General features: G+C 35.7%; 3 protein-coding genes across 3 annotated transcripts; 1 reads left to right on the top strand and 2 right to left on the bottom strand.

Moving 5' to 3' along the window:
* Window positions 1–1,349: 1,349 nt before the first annotated feature.
* PHYBLDRAFT_96340 (hypothetical protein) lies at window positions 1,350–5,860 on the top strand (the record flags this gene model as incomplete). Its single annotated transcript, XM_018443963.1, has 17 exons — window positions 1,350–1,523; window positions 1,653–1,747; window positions 1,850–2,105; window positions 2,205–2,371; window positions 2,445–2,587; window positions 2,766–3,051; window positions 3,209–3,341; window positions 3,541–3,851; window positions 3,877–3,967; window positions 4,059–4,240; window positions 4,369–4,582; window positions 4,734–4,779; window positions 4,856–4,967; window positions 5,032–5,218; window positions 5,374–5,488; window positions 5,578–5,638; window positions 5,785–5,860. Coding segments are annotated over 17 exons (2,649 nt in total), but the record flags the coding sequence as incomplete, so codon positions are not given.
* A 382-nt stretch (window positions 5,861–6,242) lies between these two features.
* Window positions 6,243–7,581, bottom strand: PHYBLDRAFT_156280 (hypothetical protein; the record flags this gene model as incomplete). Its single annotated transcript, XM_018433479.1, has 4 exons — window positions 6,243–6,837; window positions 6,932–7,038; window positions 7,135–7,137; window positions 7,552–7,581. The coding sequence occupies 4 exons, from the start codon at window positions 7,579–7,581 to the stop codon at window positions 6,243–6,245; spliced, it is 735 nt and encodes a 244-aa protein (XP_018287048.1).
* A 13,624-nt stretch (window positions 7,582–21,205) lies between these two features.
* On the bottom strand, window positions 21,206–21,767 carry PHYBLDRAFT_172841 (Homeodomain-like DNA binding domain-containing transcription factor; the record flags this gene model as incomplete). The annotated part of the gene is made up of 2 exons (XM_018436882.1): window positions 21,206–21,267; window positions 21,380–21,767. 2 exons carry the CDS (start codon window positions 21,765–21,767, stop codon window positions 21,206–21,208), a joined length of 450 nt encoding a protein of 149 aa, XP_018287047.1.
* Between the last annotated feature and the right edge of the window lie 2,070 nt (window positions 21,768–23,837).

Genomic DNA, 23,837 nt, shown 5'->3' with positions numbered 1-23,837 from the left:
TGTATCGCTTTGGGGATCTATTTGGTCTGGATGAGTCGGGCCACTGGTTATGCTTAAGGGTAACGTGAATGCCCCATTGTACAATGAGGTTCTGGAGAAGTAATTCGTGCCCTTCTACCAAAGTCTTCGTAATGTAGAAAAGGGAGACTACCTTTATCAAGAAGATAACGCGCGTTATCATAAGGCTACTTTAGCAGAAAGGTTCAAGAAAGACCTTGGATTGAAGATTTTGGAGTGGCCTCCTAACAGTCCGGACTTAAGTCCAATTGAAAATATCTGGGGTCTTCTTGATAAAAAAAAAATCCGCGCAAGACGACCTCAGCCTACCACACTGCGACAATTGGAAAATGCTTTGCAATAAACATGGAAAGCAATAAGCGCAGAGACTTGTATGACGTTTTGCCTTAATATGCAAAATCGTCTATCTGAACTTAAGATGCGTAAATTTAGACCAATCTCTTATTAAAGCCTTTTCAATTTTTTCTCAGTTTATCTATCATACCTTATACAGTTATCTGTGAGAGTATCAGAGATTTATAGAACTTTACTATCTTTTATCATAAATTTAATGGTAAAATATAAGTTGAAGAGTCTTGGTGGGGGGTTAAAAACGACCAAATATTCTGTCAAAAGTCTGTACTTTTATTCAAGTCGCAATTATACATTATTTAGATACGAAAAGGAAAACACTTTATACTTTGATAATTGAGTATGTACTTTCAAGTCAAAGCATAAAGTGACTGTTTGTACGGTGCGTACTAAACTTATTCACTTTAGCTGTCAATACTTCATTAACACATGCCAACATGAGTCAAAAGCAACAAATGAAGCTTGGGACCTTCTTTAAGAGGGTCCCTCAAGAACCCAAAAATAATACACCAGGTATAAAATTATACAAATAGCCTTAGCAAACCAGCTGCAAAATTAGAAATGCTGTAAAAGCTACATGTATGATCCGGTATAAAGACTGCATTCATTACATTTTAGAATCAACAACTTTGAATCCTACAACTCCTACTCTAGCACACTCTAAATCGGTCAATGATCAGATCCAGCCAACAGGATCTCAGAGTCCTTCTGCTTTGAGCAAATCTTCAATGTTGCCCAGTGCAGAAAATCAAAAGAATCACGATCAATTTGTGTCAAGTTTTGGCGACATAAAGATCAATCGCACAAAAGGAACAAAACGAAAGCAAAACCAGATAGACCAAGAAGAGCCAAGGCAGCAAATAAGTAGTAAAAGATCGAATACGAATACGAAAAAAGAAGAAAGGCTACTGCAGCATTCTATGGCTGACAACGAAAGTAGCAGCGACGTAGAGATGTCAGACCACACAAACGTTGCCGATGTTAAGCCGGTTTTGAAGCAATCGAACAAGATTTTGAGCCTTAAAAAGACAGACGATTCTATTAAATACACACCTCTTGAATCTCAAGTAGTAAAGCTAAAGGAAGAATATCCTGGTGTTCTACTTGCCGTCGAAGTCGGGTACAAGTACAGATTTTTTGGTGAAGATGCTGTGGTAAAAAATAAAATCTATATATATAAAGTTATTCTCGTTTTAGATGTAGTGTGCCATATATATATATATATATTGTATGTCTAATGTACATATTTCTATATGTATATTATCTCTCTTTATGTCTTAAAGATTGCATCTCGTACGTTGCGTATTGCACATTGGGTTGATCATAATTTTACTGTGGCATCTATTCCTGTCCATCGACTCCAAGTACATTTGCATCGGTACTAACAGCTCTAGAGCAGTATTTAATATAATACAATATTATGTAATTCCATTTTACTTATTATCCTTATTATATATATATATATGTATATCTTCTGTAGACTTGTGGATGCAGGTTACAAAGTTGGGGTCGTTTGCCAGACAGAAACAGCCGCATTAAAATCAGCAGGTCCAAATAAGTCTGCACCCTTTCAACGCGAGTTGAAGCAGCTCTACACCAAAAGCACATTTTTTGATGGCTTTGGTGTGGATCAGGATGAGAATGGGTCTGGTCCATCACATTCAAATTATCTGATGACAATTATAGAAGAAAATCGTGGCAAAAATAAGACGTCTGAACTTGTAACAATGGCTATTGTGGCAAGTATTATTTTCTTACTTTAATTTTTTTTTTAAAAAAAAAAAAGAAAACTAACTAATTGAACTTATCCATAATTGGATGATTGGCTATCTTAGGCTGTTAATCCTGCCACAGGCGATGTTATTTACGACGTGTTTGAAGATGGGTTTATGCGAAGTGAACTAGAGACTCGCATGTTGCACATCGAACCCTGTGAACTCTTACTACCTTTCAAACTAAGCAAACCGACAGAGAAGATTATTGGCATGGTTACATCCCCAAAGTAAGTGTTTACTAAAACTAAAATAAAAGTCTTAATTTTATCCGTTATTTGTTGTGATTAAATCCTATGATAGGACAACTTCCCCAAAAGAGCGCGCCCGTATAGAGAGAATCCCAGAAAATGAAACGATATCTACAGATTACAACACTGCCTTGTCATTTCTTACTGAATTTTATGCCCATGGCAATCAGGATAACTCAGAGAGTGGGAAAAGTGGTTAGTTTTGAGAGCATAATATATATATATTGGGATCTACGCCTTAACATTCTCTGACAGGTTTCTTCTATTCAGATATTGTGGAATTACCTTACATTGCAATGTAAGTGTGCATTACTTTATAACTATATGTGTATGTAAACCTGTTGTTTTAGTACCAAAAAAAAACTAATATCAGCTTATCGGGTTTTCTTTGTTTGTAGCAAGGCGTTGGCTGCAACAGCTCAATACTTGAGACAATTTCGCCTGGATCATTCAATCAAGCTAACCAAGTATTTTATAAACTTTTCGGCGCGCGGCCACATGCTTCTGAACGGAAATACGATGACCAACCTAGAGATCTATCGTAACTCGATAGATAATTCATATAAGGGGTCTCTATTGAGCATCCTTGACAAGACCGTTTCTCCTTTTGGAAAACGACTATTAAAGAAATGGGTCGGAAGACCCTTGATTAACGTTGAGTGAGTATATATATATATTGGGGGAGGTGAAAGAGGAAGGCGATATGAGACAATGCTTTTGCCTTCAACTAGTCATTTTATATATATATATATATATAATTTTGCATGCATGTCTGACCAACATTGTATTGCATTACTTTGCTTATATTTTTTTTAGTCAACTAAAGATACGTACAGATGCTCTTGAGGAACTAGTTGAGGCGGACGATTATCTCAAAAAAGATATATTGAATTTTTTGAAACATTTACCTGACATTGAGAGAGATCTTTGTCGTATTCAGTATGGACGTGTAAGTTATCCTTAAACTCTACTCTAACTCCTTTTTTTTTTTTACTATTTTATTATTTTATTCTACTATTTGACTAATTGCTATTTTTATTCTGTATCTATTGATTGAAAATTATGTATATATATATATATAACATCTTTTTGCCTTTAATGCTTTCAAACAACACAACACAACACAAACCAAAAAAAAATGTATATAGTCTTCTCCGAAAGAACTGTTGGGAACCTTGGAAGCATTAGTTAAAATTTCGGGTGCTCTAGATCCGCGAAAATTTAGGTTCAATTCTAGAATACTGACAAAAATCATTGATACTTTACCAACAGCTCGGCATGCACAAGACTTTAAGGATTGCTTGAATCAAAATGCGATTGGTGAAAAGAATTGCAAGCATAATTTGTTTATATCTGAGAACCAATGGCCTGACATACCCATGCACAAACAGGTTTGTGGTTTCAGTACAGACACACACATACGCGCATATGTTATACAGCTCAAAGTTAAGCTGAAATTGTTTGTATCTTTAGAATATAGCAAGAGTTAGATCCCAATTGGAAGAATATCTGGAACAAATCAAGGTTGATGTCAATATTCCAACCTTGAGGTTTGTAGATGTGTCTGGAATAGAGGTAAATAACAACCAAAAGAATAAATCCAACTATTATATTACCATTATTATTATTATTATGGTTATTGTTATTGTTATTAAAATGAAAACAGTATCTATTAGAAGTCAAGAACAGTATGGCTAGCAAGGTTCCTATTGAGTGGGTCAAGATGAGCGCCACAAAGGCTGTTTCTCGATTCCACACTAGATTTGTTAGTGAAAAGCTAAAGGAATTAGAACTGAGCAGAGCTTTACTTGATATTGCTGCTGAAAATGCATATCAAGATTTCTTAAGGTAACGTAACGTAAAGTGTATTTTATTATTATTATTATTATAAATGGAACAATAATTATGCCTACATATAATTCCGTACTAATATATATATATATATATATACGTTTTATTTATTTATTTATTTTTAGGACTGTGTCTGATCGATACGAAGTATTCCGAGACGTAGTTCAGAGTTTGGCTGAGCTAGATTGTCTGTTGTCTCTTGCCGATACTGCATTGCGACCAGACTATGTGAGGCCTGTATTTTCGGACCATGTTCAGATCAAAGTGAAAAATGGAAGGCACCCAATGGTCGAACAGTTTACAACCACAGACTATATTCCAAATGATATTAACTTTGATGTAAGTTACTACACAAACATATTGTAAGGAAAGGAGGTTGAAAGAAGGGTAAAAGGATAAAGGGTTAATGAAATTTGTGTGGGATGAGGAGGATATAATACTGATATTTTTATTTTTATTTTCTGCTTATTCATTTTATGTATTTGTGTAGACGGATGAGTATCGAACCATGATCTTGACTGGTCCTAATATGGGAGGTAAAAAAAAAAGAAAAAGAAAAGAAAAAGATGAATACATAATACCTATTTGCTTGCTTGCTATCTTTATTCATAGGCAAGAGCTCTTACATTAGACAGGTTGCTTTGATTTCCATCATGGGCCAGATTGGCTCATATGTCCCAGCTGAATCTGCCGAGCTGGGTATTCTGGACGCTGTGTACACGAGGTAAAGTTTTGTCGGCGTATGTTTCTTGCAGGTGTCTTTATTTATTTTTTTATTGTTATTATAGAATGGGTGCAATGGATAATGCACTTTCAGGTGAAAGTACGTTTATGGTCGAGCTACACGAGACATCAGATATTATGAAGCAAGCAACACCACGATCCCTAGTGATTTTAGATGAATTAGGACGCGGAACAAGTACGCACGATGGTATGGCTATTGCCTATGCTGTCCTGCATCGTTTTATTACAAAGGTTTGGACTAATTAAAAAGAGGGGAAAAGAGTTTAGGGAAGACAAAGAGAAATGATGTTAAAAGGAGAAGGTCCATTATTAGTACTATTTTGTGTATTGACTACCAAAGGGGGGAACGGGATGAACCGATCGATGTTGCTATTGTGTTGATTTAGATCCAATCGATTACTTTGTTTGTCACCCATTATCCTTCCTTGGGTGGTTTGGCTAAAGAGTATCCTGAATCGACCACCACAGGACACATGAGTTTTATCGAGGAAGATGTGAATGGTGAGCAATAAAGAGGGAGATGATATATTAAAGCACATAAACATACACAATTATTTATATATGTATTTTGTTATTTATTCATATCCTAGATATCCCTAGCGTTATATTCTTGTACAAAATGGTTCCAGGTATTTCCCTAAAGAGTTATGGGTAAGAAATTACGGTATTATTTTGATACAAAGTTGTAAATCCAACAACAACAAGAAGAAAGAAAATAAAGGGCTAGAAATCATATACACACACATAAAGAAGGTTCTCATTGTAACTATAACTTTTTCTTATTTTATTTCTTGTAGCCTGAATGTTGCAAGAATTGCTGGTTTGCCAAAAAAGATCTTGGCAAAGGCAAAGATCAAATCAGAAGAGATGGAAGCCGCAATTGGTTCCAAATCTATAGCAAATCGTACACAAATGCCACCTAGATCGACCTCTTTAAAGCAACTGTTTGATGAGAGTACAGTAAAGGATATCAACAAACTTAAACAGCTTGTTCGTTCGCTTAACTAGAGTAAAAGGAAATAATATTACTAATAAACTTTAACAACTAAAACCCCATACATACATACATATATATATACATACATACAATAAGCAAATATGGTTGCTATGGGAATAAAAACTTCCCAAAAAAAAAAAGTCAAATATAAAAGTTTAAATGTATATACATTTATTTTAAAAAAATTATAAAAAAAAAATATTAAAAATTTCATTTTTTTTTAAATTTTTAATTTTTTATTTTTAATTTTTTAATTAATTAGTTGGCCTCGACAGCGGGAGCCTCAACAGCAGGAGCGGCGGGGGCAGGGGAGAAATCCTGAGCCATGGGCTCTTCGACATCTCTCTCCTCCTTGGGCTCAAGGATGGTGACGATATCGGGAAGAGTGTTCTTGGGACCGTTGCGGCCGGTGGGGTCGCTATCCAACATGATCTTGACCTTGATACCGAGGACACCCTGACGCAACATGACGTGACGGACGGCAGTGGTAATGAAGTCGCGGGCGGGCTGACCAGAGTGGATCATGAAACCATCGCTGAACTTCATGGCCTTGGCACGGGCAGCACGGAGCTTGCCAGAGACGACAACCTCGCAACCCTTGGCGCCGGACTCCATGACGAAGCGGACGACACCGTAACAGGCACGACGGACAGCAAGACCGTTGAGGAGCTTGTACTTGACAGACTCGCACTGGGCAATGGCGCAGAGACCACGGTTCTGGACACGCTCGGCGTAGAGCTCGACGGCGTTCTCGGCGAACTTGAAACGCTTCTGGACGAGGAAGGTCAATTCACGGATGCGGCGACCCTTCTCACCGAGAACGTTCTGGGTGTGAGTAGCACGGATGATGATCCTACAATAATTAATCAGCAATCAGCATCTCTCTTCTTTTATACATATATATATATATATATCACTCATTCCAAGAAAGAAAGAAAAGAACTTACTCAGTGCGGGCGGGGGTGACACGGACCTCAACACCGGCATAGCCATCCTCAGCCAATTCACGGGTGAAGTACTCGTTGAGTTCAGCATAGAAGACACCGTCAGCGACCTAATAATACAATTTGTATAGAAATTGTATAATTGATGAGTTTTTTTTTGCATTTTGCATTTTGCGATTAGATGTAAAGTCATTATGTTTACTTACGAACTATAATATTGGTAATGCCACAAGTAAAGAGTAGAATGTTTTTTTTTTCGTTGATTTGATTATAGATGATGACGATGATGTTGATGAGTGTGATTTTGATGTGTATATATAGAATTTAAGAAAAAAAATGGTAAGTCTTGGTAATCTTGTTTCGTTTTCTGTATGTCTGTAGGTTTGTTGGTTTCTGTGCTTGAAGGAAGGAAGGAAGGAAGGAAGGGGTTTTATGTATAGAATCGAGAATATGTAATATCGAGGTAGGAGGGTATGAAGATATAATATATGCATATATATATATATATATACATATTGTGGATTTCGATGGTATTTGTTGGATGATCCATCCGAGGTGATGGATATCGTTTTTGCATCCAATCTTCTGCTTCATTATATTATGCTCTTTCGCACAATGCTTACCTTTCTCTTCTTGGAGATTTGGGCTGCCATGGTTACGAAAAGAGGAGGAACGAATGGTATGCCCCTATCTGATCCATAATAAGTTCAGTCGGCCAAGGACTTGTTTGCCGGAACCTTGTCCCCCATACCGGCGCCCTTCTTTGCCCGGTGTGACTGTTGCGCCTTTCATTTTTTTTTCAACTTTTTTTTTATATATATATCTTTCATTTAACGATCATTTTTATTATAAATCATAAAGAACATATCGCTTTTAAATAATTGGTATTGTTTTCATGACACAAGTGTCAAACTATTGACATAACAAGTACAAAGAAAATGTTACCCTTTGTTCTATTTTATTTCAAATTTCAAACAGTAGGTCTGTCTATTTATAAAATACCAAAAAAAAAGTAATGTGATTTACCTTTCTTTTTAGGTTTTGGTTTTGCGTTCCACCGCAGTCTAATTTCAATTATCATTGGCTTTTCTAAATTGTTATTGCTATTGCCATTATAATTATAATTATAATTATTTGTGAGTGAGTGAGTGAGGGATGAGTGAATAGATGTAATATATATATATAAGATTGAATTGGTGTGGCACGAGACTTGCTAGGTGGCACAACACATGCGATGGTGAGCAACAATGAGGTTTGGAAGATATCCTTAAATAAGAAAGGAATAGGTAATTGATTGATTGGACAAGAGGATACTATTGGATTAGAATTTTAGTTTAGTTTAGATATACAAAAGATAAACTCCACAATGGGCTGATTATTGAATAAAGAATAGAATAACACACTTTCTATAAAAATAAATAAATAATTAACTTGACCCATTTTGTTACTAACATTGATTAGTTTACACTAAGAATTGAGGAATGACTCTATAGTATCTTACAAGCTTCAATTGAATTGAATTGAGCAATTCATCTTTAATGTTCAAATTTTACACAGCATTTAATTCAATTTTTATTGATACATTTTGTTATAAAGGAAAAAAGTATATGATTCTGAATTTGGAATGTATGTTAATCTTAATTTGGAAGACAAATAATGTAATCTAATGTAATGTAATGTAATCTAATGTAATGTTTTTCTTTCTATTTTATATTTTATATATATATATATATATTTTTACCCACAACAATCAAAATTACACCATTGATATTATACCACACACATTCTAAAAAGGTTCCCTTTCTTTTTATTTTTATTTTTATTTATTATTATAATTATTACTATTATTTTTTTTAAAAAAAAAGAAAAGAAAAAAAGATTGCTTTAGACTTGTCGCTGGCGACAGAACTAAAGAAAACGATAATAAATAAAATAAAAATAAAAAGTGAAAAAAAAAGAAAAAAAAAAGATTAAAGAGACAAGAAACAAAATAATACACTTTGTGTATTCACCGAAAAAAAATTTAAAAATAAAGAAGCCATTCTCACACCCGACAAAGAAGAAGAAGAAGAAGAAGAAGAGAAAGAAAAAGGAAAGAATATAAAAGAAGAAAAGAATAATACAAAGAACTATAAGCGCAATGCTTTGCAAAAACACAAAAAAATAGACAAGCCAAAGAATAAAGGGAAATAATAAAGGTAGAAAGTAATGTAAATATACAAGAGAGAGATTGGAGTGGAAAGGTAAAAAAAAAAGGTAAAAAAGGTAAAGGGGGGTAAAGGATAAAAAATAATAATTGATGAAATTTGAAGAGAAATTGTGTAGAAAGGAGGGGGGGGGGGGGTAAAACAAGGAAAGAAAAGAAAAGTAAATATAAAAAAAAGGGGGGGAATTGAATAAGAAAGAAAGAAAGAAAGAAAGATGGCTGGAGAGAGAGATTTGTGAAGAGCAAAAATAAAATAAAAAAAGATAGGGTAGAATGCGAATGCGAAGAATGATTTTTTTAAAGAAAGAAAAAAAAAAAGTGAATAAACAAGATGCAAAAGTTTGATGATAAAAAAGATGACTCTTTTGTTGGGTTTTAGGCTTCGATCTTGAGCATAGAACGAAGGCCACGCTGGATCTCGGACAGCATTTGGTCGGTATTAAAGTCATGGGAAGTCCTGAGTCTGGCCGGGAAGGCATTGCGAGGGAGAGTTGGTGTGAGGAGGTTCATGAGTTCAATGGATTGTTGCTGGAGATGAGGTAAAGGATCCATGCTGAAAATACTGTGCTGAGAATGCTGAGAATGATGTTGCTGCTGCTGTTGTTGTTGTTGTTGTTGGTGATGATGATGATGATTTTGCTGCTGCTGGTGAGGATGATAGTAGTTTTCTTCGTCATCTTCATCCTCTTCTCTGACTACTACTGAAGAATACGAGGGTAATGCTACACTAGGTTGGAGATTGAGGTTAAGCGACACAGTACGGTGGCGGGCAGGTTCGGGAGAAGTGAAGGCAGGAATAGGAAGTGCACTTGGGGCAGGTGCATTGCTAAAGGTAGGACCGGCATACACTTGACTACGCACATCAACAGCACTGCTGGACCGACGGCGAGAACGCAGACCGGTAGACTTCTTCTGAAGAGGCGGGAAGGCGGATGGGGCAGGTGGCTGTTGAGGTGAGCGACGATGTTGATTGGCATTTTGACGCTTATTGTTGTTGTTGTTGTTGTGAGACTTTCGCTTGTTTTGTGCGTCAGAGTCCTCGGACTCGGCTGATGACGTGGGTGGGCTGGAGCTGAGTAAATCCACCTGTGCACTCTGGAGCGCATCGGTCATAGATACAATATCCTTGCGACGCTCCATCCGGCGCACCTTCACAGGCATAACAGTGCGGCGCTGCTGGGGCGTGGCTGGGGCTGAGGCTGACGCTGACGCTGACGCTCTTTGCGGGGGTGCTTGTATAGGATGTCCATTTGCTGCCCCACCCTTTACATTAGAAATAGAAATAGAAATAGAAGAAACAGAAGAAGATGAAATAGATGACGATGACGGAGAGGAAGACGACGATTGGTTTCTGCTGTTGTTAGATCTGGGCTTCTTTCCATTCGAAGATCCCGCTGACCGTGGCTGGGATGCCTTTGGTTTGTTAGACTTCTTGCTAGTCGGTTTGGAGGGAAGTGTAGAAAGCGCTGGTGCAGATGATACAGCCATATTGCTGGAATTGTTTGTGCAAGGGTTGGCGCCTGACTTTGAACGAATGGTAACAGCTCGAGTGGTCATCTTTACAAATTTGATAATAAAAAGAGAAGAGTAATATATGTATATGTGTATGTGTGTATATAAACAAAGACAATATATATATAAGAAGTAAAATAAAATAAAATAAAATAAAATAAAAGGAAATAAAAGGAAAAATATAGATAAAGATAAAGATGTAAAGGGAAAAGATCAGATAATATCAGATTGATAAAGAGGTAGGGAAGAGGTGTAATATAGAAACGAAGATGGTTGGAATGGTGATGAGGTTAAGAAGAAGAAGAGGAGAGAGAGAAGAGAGAGAGAGAGAGATGGGCTTTGGTCTGCGGATGGGTTATAACATGCGAATGCAGAATGGCGAAAGAGAGAGAGAGAGAGAGAGAGAGAAGAAAGAAGAAAGTAAAATAGAATCGGTCAAGGTGTAGTAGAAAATAAAAAATATATAAAATATAAAAAAAAAAAGAGTGGTTTCTGAAAGAGGGAGGGGGCCAGCTTAAAGATTTTATTTTTTATTTTATTTTATTTTGCTACTCAGAGCCAGTACACGTGTACTATAAAATCACACTTGTCTCTAATTGGTTAACAGTTCGTTTCGTGACATCCTTCCCTTGGGTGTCCGCCCATTCGACCTACCCTTTTTATTATTATTCTATCTTTCTCTTGGTCTTTTGGGGAGATTCTCTAAAGACCATCTTATGTATATTTCATAAAGAAACCAAAATAAATTATATATATATATATATATGTTTTTCTTTTCTTTTTTTAAAGCGTCAATACTTTCTAGTGACTTGGTATTTACAAGGGTTTTCTTACTTTTATTAGTTTTACTTTACAAACCAAGACAAACACACATGTATATGTCTCTCTCTATTTGTCTATCTTACCTGTTCACTCACTCAGATTTACTCATACTCTTTATCTATTTTTAAAAGATGGTCACCCTAAAGACTGCCTTTGTCTATTTTAGGAAATTAAATATATGGGGGGAGGAAAGAAGGATATATATAAATAAATAAAATAAAATAAAAGATAAAGAGGGGGGGGGAGAAAGGGTGAAAGGTGGGGGAGAGAGAAAAGGGTGATGGGGGGAGAAGGGGGGGGGGGGGGGGGGGGGGTATGAAAGTAAAGAAGAAAAAAAAAATATGTGTTCAAGTGTGTGTGTGAGAGAGAGAGAGAGTGAATGAGATCCCTGACAACGCTTTGTGTCTCTGTGCTCGAGTTTGAACTCCATTCATGAGCGTAGCACCAATTCGGTATCATCGCATGACAGGAGCCATAAGAATAATCTCTTCAAAGATGTTTTCCCCTCCTCGCTCGTGCGAAGGCCTTTCCCTCTTCTCTGTAAACAGTTCTTTGCCATGTACACAACACCAACGGCAACTGGATCACTTTCTCCTAAGCAGCCCCGTAAAGACACATACGATGTCCAACGAAGACAGCCAATGCGCATCTCTCCCTCATTCCCTCGACCATCTCAAACACAATCTCGATCGCGTGCATCAGACTCTTCAATAGAGGCCCCAACATCACCTTTCTCACCTCAATATCACCACAACAATCCTTCTTCGACCCGTACCTCCCTCACAACTCCCCCGCCAAGTGCCAAACTAGCCGCCCGTCAACCTTTCTGGATCACAAAAAACCCGCTCTTAATACGAGTCGGCAGCAGAGTCGCAGTAGAGTCAGCTGGAATTGTAGGCACTCTTAAATTCCAAGGCACAACTCACTTTAAGGTTGGCCTTTGGGCGGGCATACAGTTGGATGTTGATGGGACAGGCAAAAATGACGGATCAGTAAATGGGTAAGATAATTATTTTTTTATTTTTATTATTGTTAGTTAAATATTTAAATACATATACACACACACTCTGTGATGTCTTTAGAATTCTACTAATCATTGCAATCAGAACTCGATACTTTACTTGTCCACCAAACACAGGCATCTTTGTTCTTGCTTCTAAAATGTCACCCGTGCACGAAACTCCACTCTCACCACCACCACTACCAAAATCAGTCTATGCACGCAAAGCATCAATTTCTGCTGCTGCTGCTGTTTCTGCTGTTTCTGCTACCACTACTACTACTAGTAGCAGTATTAATGCTGGTGTGGGTGCTGGTTCACCTCCTCAACCTACAGTCGCCTCGTCTTCATCTTCCTCCTATTCGTCTTATACCTCCTCCTCAACAAAATCAGCCCACCAAATTAACCTTACAAACACACCTACTCACACACCGACGCACACACCCACACTTACACCCACACCTACATCGGCCTCTACATCTACCTCTACATCGACTGCTTCACATCACATCCAGAATACCCTCAGTCGGAAACGCCAACCACTCTATACCGAAAATAATACTACTAACTATCACGAAAAACGGACGACACCACAGTCACCGAAAATAACACCACAACCACCACAGCCCAGACTGGGGCCCCAAGACCTTCTTCCATCACCTGCTCCCAGTCCAGTCCAACCATCAAACCGGAACACATTAACCGTGAAACAGTCCAAACCGAGAGCTGTTTCTGCCCCTGATCTTGATCTTCCCAAAGAGTTGTCTTCCCGGCAGTACCGGGAAAGCACAACAATAGAGCTGCCCGGAGTTGGCCAAATAGCGGCACATATCAGTAGTAACATCAGCAGCGATAACAGTATTAATAATAGATATAGCAATAATAAATATACCAAATATAATAATAGTAATAGTAATACCATGCGACTACGTCCTTCCAAGTCACTAGCAGCTCTGAAAAACGTGGTCTCATCCGAAAAGGCAAAAATCCCGGCCCAGACCTTGACGGATACTTGTGCTTCCTGTACTATTCTTCGCCACGACCTCACTAACCAAGCCGCGCTCACTGAATTATCTCAGAAGCGCATGCAAAGCATGGAGCACACGATTGTCGAGTTACGCAACACCAGCCGCGAAAGCCTTGAGCATTATGAAAACACCTTAAAGTCTACGCAACAGACCAATGTTCTGCTGACCAACACGATCAAGGCTTCCAAAGAAACGGTCTCAAGGCTCCAAAAGGAGCGCGAAGATCTGCGCAAGGCTGGTTTGGATGCCATCGAGGTGTACGAGGCCACGCTTGCCGAACTTGGCGCCATTTCGGAAGAAAAGGAGCAAATATTGGCATCTGGGCGGCAACAAAATGCCGCATTAGAACAACAAAAGGCTGAATTGGTAGGTCAGCTCGCACAAGCAAATGAACGCCACGCCCAGGTGCTATCCGACGCACAAGCCGAGGCACAGGCTGCCAAAACTGCCCAAGTCCAGGCAGAAAAGGAAGCCATTGAGGCCCGCACGGCACTTGAGACCATTCGGTTCAAGTGGGAGCAAGAGTCGCACCAGGCCGACAAGACTCAGGTTGCAGAGCTGAACCGGTTAAGAAGAGAAGTCGAGGAATGGAAAAAGGTTGCGGCCGAGAGCCAGCAAAACTTGCATACTCAACAAAAACTCCATCAACAACAACTTGAACAACAAAAGAAGAATAAAGGTGATGATAATAACATGCCAGATGTTTCTTTGGATTCTCAAACACGTTGGCTCCTGCAAGCCGAGATTCTCGACAATCTTTCGACTGAGAACAAACGACTTCATGAAGCCAGACGCCAGAAGACAAACTGCCACTGCTTTGTGTCTGCGATTTCTAGACTGCAGAAGCAGGGGTTAAAGTGTATCGAAGAAGATGCCGAGCTTGACACAAGCATCGAGTGGAAGCTACAAAAGGCAGTTTTGCAGTTGCGGCTGCTCGAGGAAGAGCACGAAAAGGAGATCCGAGACAAGCAAGACGAGATCCATGTGTTGCAGTGCGACATTGATGAACTTGAGAATGCGATTGAGAAGAACGTCTTTAAGGAAGCCTTGACGGCCAATGCGCTAGAGAACGAGCGGCGGGTTGTGAGTCGGCTCCAGGCTGAGCTGAAGGACATCAGAGAGCAAGTGACGTTCCTAAAGGGCACTCGGCGCATGAGCAGCAAGCGATGGGTTGTCTCAAAGTACCTTAACCGGACAATCTCTGACGACGATGAGTGCGGCGCTGATGGTGATGATGATAATAAGGAGAGCTACTGCGAGATCTGCGAAGTGTCTGGACACGATTTGATGACCTGCTCCGTAGTCATGCAGCAGCGACCATTGACTCCTGCCACTTCTGTGGAACGTCTGTGCACTTTGCCTGAGCTTTCTACCTGAGCTTGAACCCGCAAGAAGAAGAAGAAGAAAAAAAAATGTGCTTTCTTTTTTTATATATATATATATATTCGAGTCACAAGCATTGTACATATAAACTACAATCAAGGTCGCCACAATTCCCTCCTTTACACCCCCCAAAAAAAAGAGATACATATACATATATACCTACCTACTTACAGACGCAGACGCACAAAGACGCACGAACAAAATACTATAATTTATTACTTATTACTTACTTATTTATTTATTCATTACTATTAACATTCGATTTACTATCTTTAATTTCTTGTATATAATTAGATATATATTTTTGCTTTCATTATCATCCTTCATCCTTCATCTTTCATCCTTTAGCATTTTTTTTATTTTATTTTTATTTTAAACGCACAGACAGGCTTTAAGATATAAATAAAGATACACTTCATTTAATTTCATTGGATTTCCTTTTTTGATTTTTTTTTTAAAAGAGTAAAAGACATGTTGCAGATAAAGAAAGGCTTCATGTGGACTAATATAAATATATAAAAAAAGGTTAAACTTGGTTTAATCTTTATTAAAAACAATAAAGAGAGAATCAGTCAACCAAGCAGTAAATCAACCAATCAAATACAGATAGACAATTAGATAGATTGATAAAAAAAAATAAGTAAAGAGGATCTTGACTTGTCTGCCCAATTAATCAATTTGTCTTTCTTTCTTTCGGTTTGGATCAGACCACATATATATGTGTGTGTGCTTACCAAGTGTCGCACACACACGCACAAAAGGACAACCTTCATTTGTTACTCAAGTCCCCCAAGAAAAAAAAAAGGTATTTAGTCGTGTATATAAAATTACTATTACTATTAAAGTAAGTAAATAAGTAAGTAAAAGAAGAATAAGAATAAAAATAAGAATATATCTCTATGGTGATAATGATCTACATTTCATTATAATATTCTTTTTTTTTATTATTATTTTCTACCCTCTCCGATTATATACATATATATATAAAAAAGGGGGGGGGGACAAATCGAAAGCCTTGGATTTAAATTATTTATCCTGTAGATATTTTATATATATATATATACATAAAAAAAATTAAAAATTAGATGTGAATAATGGCAATATAATAATAAGAATCATAGACAGAAACTGAAGATCTTGAGAATGTTGAGCCACCCAAATTATACTTCAAAAAAGTAAAGAAAAAAAGAAAAGACTACTCACACATTGCTATTATCATCGACAGCTTAATGTTGATTATCACCCATACAGAATTCTTTTTAGTTTGTTTTTTTTATATTTTTTTTTGAAGATATTTAAAATATGCCAGTTATTAAGACTTGTATATCTTTGACAGAAATGATTCCTACTATAACGTCAAACCAGAAAGAAAGAAAAAAGAATGCTTTATTACAATTTGACGTTATTGTTCAATCATTTGAAAGTAAAGAAAGGCCCTTTATTTTTTTTTATTTTTTTTGAACAAATATATATATATATGGGGGGGGGGTAAGAATAACATTTTCCATATTAAGCAAGACATTGGCCATATTTGTAATTCTACTCTGCTTTCATTGGCGGAGAATTATATTCCGTATAGGCGGTGAACACTAAAGAGAAATAGAAAAATAGAAAACACAAATTAAATTGAACTGAATGGAACCAAAGAATGAGTAAGAAATTCAATCCTTGATTCCATTCATTTCCCATATATATATTTATACTTCTTTGCAAGTCTAGCCCATAAAATATACATTTCATGAGTTTCTTTATATATATATATAGTAGTTGTTTAACAATCTTCTTTTCTATGCGATTTAATATCGTCTTCTATATTCGTGTTACAGGCCAATCCTCTTCACACGTACATTCTTATTCTTTTCTTTCTTTCTTTCTTTCTCTCTCACCGGGTGTTTGTGTTTGTGTTTGTGCTTGTGCTTGTGCTTGTGTTTCTATGATCTATATGTCATTAACTGTATCCAGAGTATGGCCACGAGGCAAACACAGACAAATTGGCCAATTAAATATAGTAAAGATCACGTTTATGGTTCATTATTGCATTACTTTCTATTTATTTATTTATTCATTAATTAATTAATCGCGCCTTTTTATATATATAAAGTTTAATTTTTATTTTTGGCGTCTAAACACACACACACACACACACACAAACAAATATATCTATACATTACCACGGAAGATTCTTTTATATTTATTTATGCATACTACCGTTTGCATACAAAGTGCGGTCTCTTAAAAAAAAACCAAAAAAAAACTCATGCGCTTTTCATATAGCAAGCCACTAATTGCAATTGGGCTTTGACTACAACTGAAATATAATGAAGAAATGCAAAAAGATCAAGAGACAAACTGTCAAAGATGTGAACCGTAATGGAACGCACTCATAATCTAAAGTAAAAACAAAATAAGAGGAAGTAAGGTCAAGTTGATCTAGTATAAGACAATCATTTGACTCAATGGTCTCCCCCCCCCCCAAAAAAAAAAAAAAAGTAATCTCAAAGTCGCAAATTTTCCCTCTAAAATAAAATCCTACAAAATAAGCTTTATAGCTGAAAATAGGCTGTCCGTCAGCACTACTATTGCTATGATAAATCAACAAATTGAATTTAACCTATTTTTTGTTTTATTATGATATTTACGACCGACCAACCAACAAACCAACAAACCAACAAACCAACAAACAAACAAACAAAGTTGATAGTATTAGCTAGTTACCTAGTTACCTAGTTACCTAGTTACCTAGTTAAATATTACTTGTAAAATACAAGAACAGTCTCGGTTATCAACCCATGAAAACTGAACTGGTTAGCTAGAGTTGTTTGTATCATGTTTTTCTTTTTTTTAAAAAAAAATGCCTTTACTATCTGTATGTAGTACATATTTATATATGTATACATATCATCATCCTCAAGTATAAAACAAAATAATAAATACACATTCCTTTTTTTTATTCTTTTTAGAAAGTATTCTAAACATATACAGAGTGCGGACAGATACAATAAAACACACTATACAAAGCGAACAATTGGGTTAGATAATGTTAGTTTTGTTTTTTTTTCTTGGGCAAATCAAAATAAATTAAGATTACTAAAGTTACCTGTACGGATGTGTGAAGGTGTTCTATCAATCACATATAGTAAATAGAAGAAAGATCATATTTTTGGTTGTGGCCGCTGGAATGAGGGCTGTCGTTGGTTCGCGTTTTACGCAGCAGAAATATTGGTAAACAAGCTCTGTTAAATAGCCGGAATTTCTTGAGCAATCACATTGTTTCTGCATATATTGTGCAAAGATGTTTTAGTTGTGAATTGTTCAACTTTCTCCTCAGGACTATGCTCAGGTGCTTTGGCTTTTTTTTTTTCTCTTTGAATTCCAAAAGTGCTTTTTTCTTGCTTATCTTTTGTTCTATTTTTTTTTTGGATAATTTGGTACACTGGAAGACTGAGGGCCTTCTTCTTGATTTATCACGTTTGAATAACTATCCTCAGCAGTAGATTTTACTGCGCCTGATACCATATTAATGTTAGAAATGGACGATCTTATTGTTCAATACTTTACTATCATTCAGCTTTATATTTTTTAGAGGTCTCGGCAGATTATTAGAAGTGGAACATCTTTTCATTTAGAGAATATCTACGTGTTATAAGAAAAGTGGTAGAAGAAGAACAAGAAGTTATCAAGAATTGAAACTACAATAATATTCTGAGGTTTATTCTTTTTGAACGGCTATACTGATTGATGACTTCAATATACATTACAGAAGTATTTATCAGTTTTGGAATCAGAAAAGAGATAAAGACTTTTAAGCATCTGAATTTCACCGGTATATATACTAAGGATACCCATATATAACTATCAATGCCTTATTTTTTTTTGTAATTCAATTAATATAAATGATTAATAAAAATAAAAAAAGAGTGTTTCTAATATCATTTAAAAGCTCTGATTCCCTTGAAGTCCCTAGAGCATCTAAAGCCCTTAAAACTCTTATAACTCTTATACCCCTAATACCCCTAATAGCCCTTAGAGCACTTAAAATCTTTCAAGTCTCTTAAGTTTCCAAGGTTTTCAAAGCTGCTAAATTCATTGAATTACTTGATGTTTTTGATATAGTCAAAGCTTTATTTAGTGGAAAAATTAAAGAATATTTAAATTTCCATGTTGTTAGACAATGCGATTAGATTCTTCTCAAATGAAGAAATACTTTAGTCAGTGAACTACTTTATTCATACCTTTCAAAAAAATTCATCAAGTAATCTCTTTTAAATATCAAGCTAGTCTAAAGAAGATTCTTGCCGCTTTATTTGTCTCTCTTGTTCTCATCTCAATTGAGAACACAATTATCATTGTATATATTATGTGCGAGATTCAAAGCTTCCCTTCAAAGCTAATTGCGTACTTGTTTTCATTGGTCATCTCAATTGGGAGCACAATTATATCGTATACAGTATGTGCAAGAGTAACTCATGAACTTGTTTTAAAAATATGGAGACTCAATGTAAGTCATGCGCAGAGTATCTTTCTGGCTTTTTAGATATAGATTAAATTCTCTCTCTTCTCTTACCAATATGTTGTTTTAAGAGAGTGCGGTGCTTTAGAAAAGTATCAGTGAAAAGAAAAAGATAATAAACGTAATATGCAAATATATGTATGTAATATGATAGCTATACTAACCCAATGCTTTGTTATTTTCAAGTAGACATAGAGAACAATCATAAATAAACACATAATATGTTTCCCTCTCAGCGCAGAAGCAATTGAGGCCTTGCTCAAATTGGGGCTGGCATTGTCGTGATCAATATTTATTATTATGTTATTGTGGTTGACATGTCTTTTCAAAATACTTCTGCTCATATCGCAAAGCTTATATGTGCTGTTGCAAGGATTATAAATTTCTCTGGTCAATAACTATTATCCAATTTACTGATACATAATCATACTTCCTCTTATAACGCTCTAAAAGCAAGCATATCTTCTTCTTTATTGTTTGATCACCTTTTCAAATTATTAATAGCAAACACACAAGTCGCTAACTTTTCAGGTATATTTTCTTATCTAAGCCGACTTCCTTCCATTCCTTTTAAAGCCTATGAAGACAATTGAAATTGACAGGTGCGGTAACACGGAAGTTCGAGTTAGTTTTTTTTTCCTTTGGAAAATCCGCTGAAATGACTCCTTTCTTTTGCCGAAGGACTACTGTCATAAGAGAACTTACTTCCTAGAACAATAAAATATAAAGAAAATATCGCTGAGTCCTTAGTTCACATACTTTTTATTTGAAGTTAATTCGAAAAGGTAGATTCGCCTGAATTAATTTCTTTCTTTATCTGAAAATTAATTTTGATTTGTCCAGGAAATAAAACCAACACCCTTTAACCCAATTGTACGCCTTGCAAATGTGCTTTACTATATTTTGTTTTCTTTCGGGTAGTTTGCTAGCATTACAACTGGTGTGCTTATTTATACACGTATTATACATATGGCTATGAAATTTGCTGTAGTGCTTCTTTTTTTTTTAAAAAAATAAATTCTTAATAGCTAATGACTGATTTTCTCAGAACAAGTCTACCAAGAGAGAATCATTTACTATGCTGTAAAAGCCAGTCTTTTAGTGGTATAATTAATACCCTATAATATTACAATCTCTTTTACTTCTTCTTAGGCAGTCATGTGTAATCTACTTTATCAATATCTCAAATATCCTATCAAATAAAGAACAGAGGCTTTACCTGAGTTTATCGAATTATTATGCACTACTATTACACGCATATACACCTTCTTTAAAAACTCTTTAAACACTACAGAAAATACACGACTCTGTTTTTTTTAAAGCATTCAAAATAAAAGCCTGTAATTTCTTTTTTTTTTTAAAAAAAAGCCACCGCTCTCTGTCCATTGAAAGTAATATTGCTATTGCTATTGCTATTGCTTTTGTTTAACCTTTAGGATTCTTCGGGCTACTGTTATTCTGACTAGTATTATCCCACTTTCTCATAAACACACGTGAACAAATATTGTGTTTTGATGTATGATGTAGCCCAAAATTTCTTGCTCTAGTTTTTCATTTTTAATAGACTTCTTTGTGAGAATCAGTATATCATAAATAATTCGTACTTTTCTTCTTTCTTACTTTCTAACTTCTTTACTTACTCACTTTCTTTCTTTCTTTTTATTTTCTAATCTACAAAAAAAAACAAAAATACAAATAAAAAAGAAGAAGAAAAAGAAAGAAAGAAAGAAAGAAAAGTAAATAAATTATAGAGGCAGGCAGACCAGCAAGCAAAAATAAATAAACGGACAGGCCATAGTAGTATAATGCTGTGAGTTCATCGGTCATTTTTTCCAACAAGAAGACTTTGTGTAGTTAATTCTGTGTCCAATGGTTGCTCTAATAATCAAAACTTTAATATTAGCTATTCTGTAATGACACTCTATACATAACAAAATGTAGTGTAGTATAGTGCAATGTGGTAACGAGATCATTATTATAATAGAGTTACCATTTAGTGCTCCCAGTGTTCTCCTCTTCACTTCCTTGATCGCCTTTCGTACCACGTTCACGCCAATACGCGCCGACACTTTCTTTTGAATACTCTCTGTCAGTTCTTGCAAAGATATGTTTGGGTTTCTCAACAGGGCAATCTGGATAGCACATTTGTTTCTCTCTGTCAAAGTCTCTGGTCTTCCTGGCCGTTTCTTAGTTTGCGCGGTCCCGGTAGTCTTCCAACGGTGTATAGTCGAGCTGATGGTTGTATAGGGTATGTCGAGATCTTTTGCGATACTTGACATCTTTGGAATACGCATATACATTCCAACAATGATACCCTTTTCGTAATCTGATAGTTCTTTACGCTTTGGCTTTTCTGTAACTTCCTGTTCTTGAGACATCTTTTATTTTTATTATTGTTATTATTATTATTATCATTTTGCATATTTTACGTATAGATTTTTTTTGATTGAACAGTGTGTGTGTATATATTACCAATAATTAAAGAAGATGATAAAACAAAAAATGAAACTACTACTATCTACCTTTTTACCTATGGCTGCATTGAATTGAGTGGCCGCAGCAAAACATAGCTTTTCTTAAGTAAAATATATATTAAAAAAAAAGCCTTGCAAGACTTTTGATTTGTTCTCTCCTTATTTTTTTTTGTTTGGTTTGGCTTGTTTATTTAATAATACTGTATATTACCCAAGCCATACTACTCCATGTCAATAATCATTATTATTTATGGGTTAAATATTACTATGCCCATATACACAGAAAGAATGACGTGTTAAATCCCCCAGGCCATCAACTTGAAAGCAAAAAAATAAAAAATAAAAAAAAGAAATTTTGACACAACTAGAAGTTTTGATTGGATATACATATGCATATGTATATGATAGCTCAAAACTTAAAGTGGCATGTTATAACATAATGCTTTGTTAAAATTTAATCGTACATAGTTACGATCAATAGCTATCATGTAGACCATATAACAATAAATGCATTTAGGCGAGTCTTAGTGAGTGAGTGAGTGAGTGAGTGAGTGAGTGTAGATATGTATTAACTTGTCAAGAGAGTCATAAATCAATTATCATACAATCTATACTGTAGTGCAAATATTTTTCTTTATCATTCAAGAGCAACACAGAACGACTTTTCTTATATATAGTATATATATCACATTAGTAAAATAAAATAATAATAAGCACGTTATGATGTACTAACATATATATATATATACTGTGAGGGTATTGCTAATATTGCTTTATTGTTTCAGGGATGGTCTAATAATTACAACACTAATCGTAATACAGTATACAAGCATGTGATTTTACCGTCTTTACTATGCCAATCCATGCACTGAAAGTACCTTACCAACCACAGGATGATTTTTCTTAGACAAAATAGAGAGAGAGAGAGGAACTTTTGTCAGATGAGAGTTTCAAAACCAAGTATTTGGAACTCTACCGGATAAACTTGTTAATGTGACATGTTATGGAAAGTATTGGCATAAGTTATCTCTTTTCATTGTTCTTGAGAAGTTATTTACTTGTTGTTGTTGAACTAACGGAGAAAGAAGAAAAACCTTGTCTTATATCTCAAAAAGGAAACACATGCGTATCCCTGTTTAAAGTAAAAATAAGATAAAAGAGGGGGTGAACGGGACACCCACAGCCTATAATAATTACCGCCACCATTACCGCCACCGTAACCATAACCATAATCATCATCATAAAAAAAAAGCTTAAATGTAAGCCAATTTCCCAACATTTTTGGCTTTCATAGAAAGAACAAAAAAAAAACAAGTGCAGACTATAAAAGTTGTAACGAATGAATGAGAGAATATTTGATTTGATTTGATTTGATTTGATTTGATTTTATTTTATTTTGTTGTTGTTAGTAGAAAACTTTGTATGTTTTTTTTTGTCTTGGATCATTTCTTTTGTGTGTGAATGAGTGAGTGAAGGAGTGTGTGAATATGTGTGTTTCAAGAGTTTTAATCTTTGTTGCCCAAAAGAGGTTGTGTCTCCGAATTTCCTTCTTTTTGTACAGAAGTAGATGCAGCAGCATCAGCAACAACTGCATGGGGCTTCATGTGAGGCTCAACAACATGGCTGTTGTCGTAGGATCCATAGTTTGCTCCGGTAGAGTTACTTCTGACCGGAGGAGTCTTTCCATTAGCAATAACAGGGCGACGTCTGTGAGCAGTCAACAGACGCTGGAGGCGACTGTCTCTTCTGTTGGGTACTTGTCTACGGACTACACGAATCTTGTTTTGGACTACAGAATAACAATAGGTATAAAGTATAAGTATATAATAATAATAATAATTCTTTGCCAAGATACGAAAATGACATAAATAAAAGAATCAAGGTATATCTGACTTACCATCAACATAGACATCAGTTTCATCAATAATTTCCTATTGAATAAAAATTATATTTGGTTAGTTTATTAGTCATCTT

This window comes from Phycomyces blakesleeanus (genome assembly GCF_001638985.1).
Source record: "Phycomyces blakesleeanus NRRL 1555(-) unplaced genomic scaffold PHYBLscaffold_23, whole genome shotgun sequence".
Taxonomy (NCBI): Eukaryota; Fungi; Mucoromycota; class Mucoromycetes; order Mucorales; family Phycomycetaceae; genus Phycomyces; species Phycomyces blakesleeanus.
This window is presented reverse-complemented; position numbering and strand designations above follow the sequence as displayed.